This window comes from Pseudopodoces humilis, chromosome 6, assembly GCF_049639895.1.
Source record: "Pseudopodoces humilis isolate 2021_Gansu_Grassland_sample_001 chromosome 6, ASM4963989v1, whole genome shotgun sequence".
NCBI classification, from domain to species: domain Eukaryota; kingdom Metazoa; phylum Chordata; class Aves; order Passeriformes; family Paridae; genus Pseudopodoces; species Pseudopodoces humilis.
In genome coordinates, this window is record NC_142205.1 from 5,791,527 (window position 1) to 5,800,830 (window position 9,304).

A 9,304-nucleotide genomic window follows, 5' to 3' on the forward strand; every position below is an offset into this window, starting at 1 on the left:
TATGATTTGCCAAAATTTTAGCAACGTTTTGTTATGGAGGAAATAAAACCCCTGTGGGAAATGCTGTAGGCAGACTCCTTGCAGATCTGGGCAGGGTGGATGGAGCCACAGCCAGCAGCTGAGATCTCTACCTGTGGGAAGCTGAGTTTGTTCCCTCCTTCCATTGTCTCAGTGTGAGGAGGCAGAATGGTGTGGTTTGGTCAGCAGGCACAATCCTTTCTGCGGGGTTGTCCTACCTGTGGGGGCTTTCACCGAAATCTGGGCTGCTCTGTTCTAGCCATGGGAAGGTGCAGCCTCTCCAGCTATTCCCAGAGCTGTCCAGTAGCCTCCCAAAGGAGGCAGAGCTGTTCATGCCCCATTTGAGAGTTTTGGCTGTGCAGTTAATGACAGCTTTAAGAGCCACGTGGTTTCCCAAAGATCAGCCTTCTCCCAAGCTGCGGGAGGTGCTGCTCTAGCTGGCTGTGTCCCTGGGCTCCTAGTTTACAGAGAGCTACTTGGAGCCAGCAGCTATGGAGTCAGGTGTTGTGTGGGATCCATCACTGCCATGCACAGCAGCTTTGCTCCTCACCTCTGCCCCAGCTGTGCTTTCTGGGCACAGCCATCCCATCCAGATCTGTTGTGCTGTTGGGGATTCACCATGGAGACCTGGGGTAAGATTCCAGGCTTGGAAGATAGGGTGAAGTGTTGGATTAATCCCATCTCTGTGAGAAACTACTTTGGTTTATGGTCAAGCTGGAAAAAATAGAGATTTAGGTGGAGTCTGAACAAAACCTCACTGTGCTGCAGTCCCTTGTCTATATGAATATTTATACCTTGCTGCATCACGGGAATGCAGAAATATGGCAGAGTCTTGGGTTTGAAAATCCTATAAAACAGAAATGACAAAGTCCTCTCTTTGGTCCTGTCAGGCTCTTACAGGTAAATACAGGTTAATGCTATTAAGAAAACGAGGCTTTGGATATTTATGTAACTGGAGTAGAAGAGCCTACCACACCTTGCAGTGTTAGTTGATGCTCCACACTGAGAATCTATGCTCTGTTACAACATCTGATAGCTGTTTCTTGTTGTTAATCTCATGAGACACAATGCCACACCTGAACTCTTCTGAAAGAAGAAGACACTGCAGATTGGGGCTTTTCCTTTCATTTGTTTGCTAGCCTAACTGATGTCTGTCTGAGTCTGGAGAATAGGGTTAACCACAGGAAACCAAATTCATGGAGTTGGTCTGCCTCCTCCTGGGCAGTCAGGGCTCCTTGTAAAACTCTGCACCAGCTGACTACAAGGCAGAATTCCAATAGCTGGTTTCTAAAATAATTTCAACAGATTTTGTCTGGCCTCTTTCCCAGGCAAGCAGGTGATTTTAAGGAGTTCTACCTCATGAGAATTATAGGCCCAGTGTGTTTCACCTTGAGAAACCCTACAGCTTTGTAATGCTGTGAGCTGTACCCTCCGAGGAGCTGTGGAGGGGTTGGACAGGGCAGGATGGGCTGGGAGACACCAGAGCTGGATCTCTGCCACCAGTTTGATCTCCAGATCCATGAGCTGCTGCAAATGACATCAGTTTGACCTGGCTCTTTCAACTGTTGAGTTATTAGCAATCTTTAGCCACACCTCTAACCAAGCACCAGAGTGGAAGGTGTTGATGTAACCTGGGTATACAACAGGTTCCTTAAAGAGATTAGTCCTCATCTGGCCATTCATCACTGATCTTCAGGGCCAAAACTTCAGCATTACTTCCTGTGTGGAATGGGATCCTTGCCACAGAGGTCCCATAAAGATGGGTGAGTTGTAAGGAAAGAAAAGATTTTTCCTACTATGCCTCTGACATTTCGTCTTGCTTTTCTGCAGGCACCGCCTAGGACCCTTAGACCTCGCTTCAGGAAGAAAAGTACCTCGTCCTCTGCCACTGAAACAATGTGAGTGCAATGAGCCGATAGCACCAATATCCACAGAATGTCTCTCTTCTGCCTTAAAGAGCTACTCGTTCATAACGTAGGAAACAGCGGTGGGATGGATGTGCTTTGATGTACAGCACTGTAGACATGGCCTTTCTCCCTCCTCTCTCTGCACCCTTCTGTGACACGCTGCTGGTGTTTGTCCCTGATGTGGGTAGGACAGTCTGGCAGGCACCTGCAGGTGAGGGGTCCTGATTTGGTTTGCAGAGTATGCACCCACCCACAGTGTACATTTACAGTTTCATTTGTGTCTGCATAGCTCTTGCTCTGTGAATGCCCAGTGGAAACAACAATAATCTGTTACTCATGATGCGACATTGACAGCGTATTTATTTATGGCTTTATCATGGATGAAGTGGATTTGCAGAACCCATGGATTTCTCTTTCCTCCCTTCCTCCTCAAGACTGTGAATGATGTAACAAATGTCAAAGTACTTTGACTATACAAAATGTCCAAGATTTGTTAGCAAAAGCTGAGCTGTAATTGTGTTTTTCTGCAAGTAAATCACATGCACTGAGAAAATCATTGTGCTAAACCCACAGAGACAGAACCACTTACAGAGGATGAGGAAGTGATGTGCAAGAGAAAAAAAATGGTTCCAGTGATGTAATGAAGGGGGAGTCCTAATTTTGATCAGCCTGAGCCAGGAGAGTATTTTGTGGAAAATGATGTGTAGAAGACCTAAATCCCACCATTTATGGCCAATGTTCTACTGAGAGTTGTAAAGTGTGAGCAAGCCAGGTTTGAGCAAGCTGCAGCAACAGAAATTAGAATTGCTTTAGTGATGCATTTCCAGGGGAAAGCACACCTTTCTCCCCTTCTGCAACAGTGCCAGTCCCAGCATTCTGCTCTGCTGCTGAGGGGCTGCTTTCTGCTTGCATGAGCAGAGGAGAGTGCTGGGTCTGAGCTGCTTTTTGAAGCCTGGAGTTTCTCCTGTAGCATGGAGTTTGGTTAGAACCACAAGAACCAGATGGAGTGATGTATTTGTATCCATATATAAATGAGAAATATTAAAGAAGAGGAAGACATGGTAGGGTTTGTGTATTTGTGCTTCAAGTTGGTGTCTCTTGTAAGTGTTGAGCATGTGAGATTCACACATAAGTTAATTACGTGACCCTTTGTGTTTGCTCTCAGACCTGTCACATAGACTAGCAAAGCATTTAGCATTACGTAGGATGTGCCATCACCAATGGATCAGCACAGGGGATCGATGGTGTCACTGTTCATCTGGCTCAGGTGCAGCAGCCCAGGGTGCCAACAGCCAGCTGGAGTGTGCCAGGCTCAGAGATAACTCTGAAGTGGCCTTTGAAACCATTTCTCTGCTGGGCATGCATCCATATCCCAGCTGCCCATCTGGTGGATCCTTGGGGCCACCCCCACAGCTTCCTACATGTGTGGGAAAGAAAGAAATAAATTACGCACACACAGAAATGTTTATCTGACCTGGCTAGGAAATGGAAAAAGCAAGCAGGTATTTCCTGTGTCTGCCACAGTATTTGGCCTCATTACCTGAGAATTTTATTTCCTTTACATGTGCTGATTCAGTCACATTTTGCAAATTTTTAAAAATTCTTCAGAAAGTAAATTAAAAAAAACCCGGACAAACCTGTCTAAAGAGCAGTTACGGAACAGTCGGTCCCTGGAGGATACTCAGCAAAAGCTTTGAGAAGCTAAGCTTATATATTTTACTTCTAAGCAGCTTTAGAGTTTATTTGATTTCTTTTGGCTAACATTAAAAAGAAATAGGAAAACTGCCTGCACTGTTAGCAGAAAATAAAATCCTGTTGCAAGCAAGCCATGTTTCCCTGCTATGCAATGGGCTGCTGTAAGAAAAAAGAAGCTGACAAGTTTGCACTCACTTATGCCAAATAACCCCAACAACATAGAACTGCATAACATCTGACAAGTTCTAATCTCAGACACACTGTATTAACATTGATTCTCACTAAAACTATTTAATGTGCGTCTAATCTGCTGTTTTACTGTAAACTTGACTGTTTAGCATTTCTTAAGTGCTGAGGTGAAATGTTGACAAGGGAGTTGCCTTATATCTCTCAAAACATTCACTGTATAAATGAGAAAAATAAACCTTTTCATATCTCTGGAAAAGAAGAAATGTATTATCAATGGAGCTGTATATTTGTGTATAAATAGACAGACATGTGAATGCCTGACCTCGTGCACTCGTGCTCCTTGTGCTCCAGTGTTCTGTACAGACGAGAACGGCCACTCGCTTTGATTCCTCACCTTCCTCGCACAGGTTGTTTACAGGGGCTGCCCCAAGTCTGTCAGTTCAGAGTTAGGGCTGCGTGCGTTCATTCCGGATAAACCCCATCCGCGAAGTCTTTTGTTCCAGCTTTTCTCTGGAGCCTCTGCCAACGAGCGAGCACGGTTCAGTGACTCGACTTCCTGCGCTGCTACTGACCCCTCCTGGCAAAGCAGGGTGTGCAGAACCCGGCACGGGAGAGGAGGCAGGGATGGATGGATGGATGGATGGATGGATGGATGGATGGATGGATGGATGGATGGATGGATGATGGATGGATGGATGGATGATGGATGGATGGATGGATGGATGGATGGATGGATGGATGGATGGATGGATGGATGATGGATGGATGATGGATGGATGGATGGATGGATGGATGGATGATGGATGGATGGATGGATGATGGATGGATGGATGGACGGACGGACGGATGGACGGATGGATGGATGGACAGATGCTTCCTAGGCATGTGTTGGAAAGGAGTTCTCAGCTCCCATATCAAGGGAGGGCTATGATATTGGAACTCTGAAGAGAACAGGCCAGCTCTAGGAAGTGGCCTTTACCCCTCCCAAGGCTCCAGTGAAACGTGCATTATTTTAAGCATGTAAAATTGAGGCTGAGGGGAAGGAAACTGCAGCTGGAGATGGTCTGTGGTAACAAGCCTGTGAATGACCTCCCCAATTTACCATAAACTCACTCTCTTATGGAGAGAATAAGCCTGGAGCAGCCCAGTGCAGCCCTCTGTGCCTCCTCTCCTGCCATAAGGGTCAGTGTCAGTGCAGCTCCAGCGGTCACCAACTGCTGAATCAGGATCCCATCAAAAACAAGATAGACTTCATGTGTGTCCTTGTCATCCTGGAATGAATCAGCCCAAAAACCTTGTGGAAGTGCAAACCCAGCACAGAAGGAAAGAAAATCTGGCAGTTTATTCCTGCTAGGAGGGAGAAAGCCACTTGGAGAGAGATGATATGCTCCTTCTGTAAACAACCTGCTGCCTCTGGCTGCTGGCAAGTCCTCGTGTTGTGATGAACCCTTGTGCTCCTCACCCACAGTCTCCCTTTTGCTGTTAGTTTCAGGTACCTGTTTTGCATCCAGCACATTTGAACTAGCAGAGAACACGTTGGGATTTGCATTTAGACAAACTATTTAAGGCTCATAATTGTGCACTTGGTGTGATTTCTTTCCTGTCATGGGTAGAAAAGGTCTGTGATAACAATGGTACACTTGATGCCTCACAAGGATGGCCATTACAACAGTATTCCAAAGGTTGATGTTTTGCTGGTTTTGTTATACTGCTTGATATACATCTTGAATAAAGTCTTAATCTTTTCTTTATTAAAAAAAAAAACAAAAACATCTTTAGTCTGTTCAATGTATCTGGCAGGCCAGAATAATCACTTTGATTGCTGTATTATTTTTATCTGAATTCTGGCTGACTGTATATAGATGTATTCACTAAGTGCTGCATGTCCTTCAGAACTTTCTGTATCATGAACTGGAAAAAGAACAAAATACAGCTACTGAACACTCTGAATAACTAGTGAATTCATTGCAATGCTACAGCCTTGTACAGCAAACCCCCTCTGCTATACAGGCTACCAGGGACTGTCTGCTCAAAAATGGGTTATCGGGGAATGCTAAAGTACTGCTTTCATATGCTTTCTGGAGTATCAGCTTTGTAGAGAAAACGTCTGATCCAACCCTTAGCAAAACCAGGGTCTAGTTGATCTGCTCACTCCAAACAGCCCCCATGATAAATCCTTGGGTTTATTCCATTTATGTGTGACCAGGAACGTGCAATGCAAGGTGTAGTTAGCCTTAAAGGAAAAATAAACAAAATACTCTGACTTGTCTGCCTAAGGATGTCATGCAGAACACAAAGAATAGATTTGGCTACTGAAAAATCAACAGATGACACAAAATGTGAGTCCTGCAATGACAGATGGTGGCCAATATATTTTAAAATTAGTTATAAAACCAGCATGTAGTTGTGAAACTGATTTGGGTTGGTTTTTTTGCCCTACACTTTCTAGCATGGACACAAGGCAAGTGTGTTATTGTGACAGGCAACAATGCTGAGATGGGTTCTGCTCTCCCCTGTCCTCTTCCCCAGAAGACTCCATTCAATGAGCCACCAGTAACTATGGATACACAAAAATAAGATTATGGGGTTATTTAAACATATTTATTTTAAAAAAGTAAGACTAAATATGTTGAATTTTTCACTTTTGATGCTGTTTAGTGTGTTCCTCCATGTCAGACAATCACAGGAAACAACCAGACATCAGAATGTGTGGGTGACCAGACTGACCTCTGCTAAGTAAAACACAAACTGCAGATGAAGATAAATTTGAGTATTCCTTTATTGTGGCCATTGATTCCCATAATTCTGCTCAGATGATATGCACATGTTTATTTAAAAAAAGTACAGGCATTAGAGATGTACATTCCAAAATCCAGACCATGCCACTTGACCACACCCCCTTTCCTAGAGATGTGCAAACCCAACATTTCTACACACGAAGATTTGTGCGGTCGTGGTACTTCTGGAAGGGATCATCAATGTACCAGTTCCTCCTTTTCCAGAAGGAAGTGGTCATTTTATCCAGGAGTTTACACTGTGTCCTCGTGCACAACACAAACTCCCTCAAACGCTTCTTCCGGGCAGCTGACTTCTTCCACAACCTCTTCTTATAACCAGACTGTCGGGAGAAAACACACACAAAAAAACCCATTTCTTAGCAGGTCACTGCAAATACACAAACACAGCCACACTGCTCAGCAAACCTGGATAAATCCCCCACTTTCAGGAAAACAGGAGTCTCTCCACAGAGCTTTTTTTAACTTCCACACCAGCCACTGTCTCTCCCAAGACAAGGTAAACAATTGCACTTTACACTGACTGTAAAGAACAGGCTCTCATTATCCAAAAAAATCTCACCTTTCTCCTAACCCAGAGGCCATTGTGCAACCGGAGGAACCTTTTGACCACAGATTTCACACTTTTCCTCTTTCCTTTCCGTAAGCTGCAGTAGGTGAGGGTCCTCGCTGGCTGCTGGAGTAAGCTTGGAAGTAAAGGTGTGACACTAAAAAAACCAAACCAACCCCAAAACGGGGAGGAAAACAGAACAAGAATGAAACACCTTTTTCTAAAAGTAATCATTGCCTTTATCACACATACACGCATAGAGAGATCAGAAGGGCTGTGGCTTGTTTGAAGGGTAACAAGGATTCCTCTAATATTACAGCACAGCACCTAATGCGTGTAGGATACCAACTGCAGGGCTGGACTCAAACTCATTGTTTCACACAGAGCATCTTTTTTTTTTTTTTTAATCTACTAAAAGCAGTCAAACACTCAGAAGCCAATATTCAGCTGTTACTTGGATTCAGAAATTACTTTTAGAATATTAATCACAAAATAGTTTGAGTTGGAAGGGACCTTGTAAGTCATCTAGTCCAACACCCCTCAGCAGCAAGAGAAACAGTAGTGAGTACAAGACTAATTGTAAAATATGGCTGCAAAGAATATCCTAATTTGCCTCCTACTCCAAGCATTAATGGTGACTGAAGTGAGAGGCTTTGGGGTTAACACAGACCCATTGCAGAGTGCAAAGGTGCCCAAGAGTGTCAGACTGCAGTTTATACATTATACATGTATGCATCTATCTATCTATCTATCTATCTATCTATCTATCTATCTATCTATCTATCTATCTATCTATCATATATAAATATATATGGGGGATGAGGTTAGTCTCTTCTCCCAGGAAACAAACAACGGGACAAGATAAAATGGCCCCAAGTTTTGACAGGGGAGATTTAGATTGACTTTAGGGAAAACTTTCTTCACAGAAGCAGTTGTAAAAGCACTGGCACAGGCTGCCCAGGGCAATGGTAAAGTCACCATCCCTGGAGGGATGTAAAATCTGTGCTGATGTGGCACTTGGGGACATGATTTAGTGGTGGCCTTGGCAATGCTGGGCTAAGGGTTGGGCTTGATGATCTTAGAGGCAGTTTCCAACCTATGATTCAACTATGGCTGTTCAACATATATACTACACATATTGTATATGTTATATGAAATAGCATTGTATCATTAAATATAAAAGACAATATTAACAACATAACATTAATACACACAACAATAAATTATATATTATATATGTTATAGGCTACATAAATTCACAGTATATTAAATATTACGTAATATACATGCAGTAGAATAAAATGTATGTTCTTAAATGTATTTATGCATAAATACATTTTAATATAAATCCATTTTAAATAATTTCTATTTCTATGAAACAATATAATACATATAAAACATATAAGGCATACAAATAAAAACATATATTAAGTACATATATATAACACATATAGAAACTCCTCCATATATATCTGAAACCCCCTTTAAGGGTTTTTCGCACCAGGGAGAAGCCGCGCACCTGCTGAGCACCGAGGGAGTCCCTGCTCGGGGCCGGTTCTCGCCGAGCAGCCGCGGGGTCCAGAGCGGGGCCGGGGCCGGTCCGTGCCCGACGCACCGGGCGGAGGGGCCGCAGAGCGGGAGCGCGCGGGGGGCCCAGCGCCGCAGGATCCCTGCGGGAACACGGGAAAACCTCAGCACAAACGTCCCAGCCAGACACCCCCAGCACCGAAACCACCCCGACACCGCACCGGTACCGACCCGCCAGGGCCCCGCGCGCCGCCGCCGCCGCCATGCCCACGCTGCGCCGGGCGGGGCCGCGCCGGGTCCCGCCCACGGGGCTGCGGCCACACCGGCCCGGGATCCCGCACCGGCCCGGGATCCCGCACCGGCCCGGGATCCCGCACCGGCCCCGGGACCCCGCACAGCCTCGGGACCCTGCACGGCCTCGGGGTCCTTCTGTCCGCCTTGTCCTCCGAACCGGCCCGCTCCCGCTCCTTCCCCCCGAGCAGCCGTCACCTTTGGTGACCGGCACACAATGACCCTCTGTCCCAGGGGCTTTGCGGCCTGTTACCGGAGTCCCCTAAAAACTCCGCCAAGAGGATTTAACTCATTGCGGACATTACTGATGTATTATGATTTTTTTCTCTTCA

The 9,304-nt window shown here is 45.2% G+C and overlaps 2 protein-coding genes across 6 annotated transcripts in view; one reads left to right on the plus strand and one right to left on the minus strand.

Moving 5' to 3' along the window:
• Window positions 1–5,762, plus strand: part of REEP1 (receptor accessory protein 1) — a 67,085-nt gene extending 61,323 nt beyond the window's left edge. For all 5 annotated transcript variants that reach the window (XM_088056483.1, XM_014262315.2, XM_088056482.1 and 2 more), the window contains one exon: window positions 1,849–5,762. In XM_088056483.1, the coding sequence (XP_087912609.1) occupies window positions 1,849–1,920 (72 nt within the window). In that variant the 3' untranslated portion in view covers window positions 1,921–5,762. The remainder of the gene's footprint in view (window positions 1–1,848) is intronic.
• An 808-nt stretch (window positions 5,763–6,570) lies between these two features.
• MRPL35 (mitochondrial ribosomal protein L35) lies at window positions 6,571–8,947 on the minus strand. Its single transcript, XM_005518066.3, has 4 exons — window positions 8,913–8,947; window positions 8,674–8,824; window positions 7,167–7,311; window positions 6,571–6,927 (listed from the first exon to the last, which is right to left on the minus strand). Exons 1-4 carry the CDS (start codon window positions 8,944–8,946, stop codon window positions 6,739–6,741), a joined length of 519 nt encoding a protein of 172 aa, XP_005518123.1. The 5' UTR covers window position 8,947; the 3' UTR covers window positions 6,571–6,738.
• Between the last annotated feature and the right edge of the window lie 357 nt (window positions 8,948–9,304).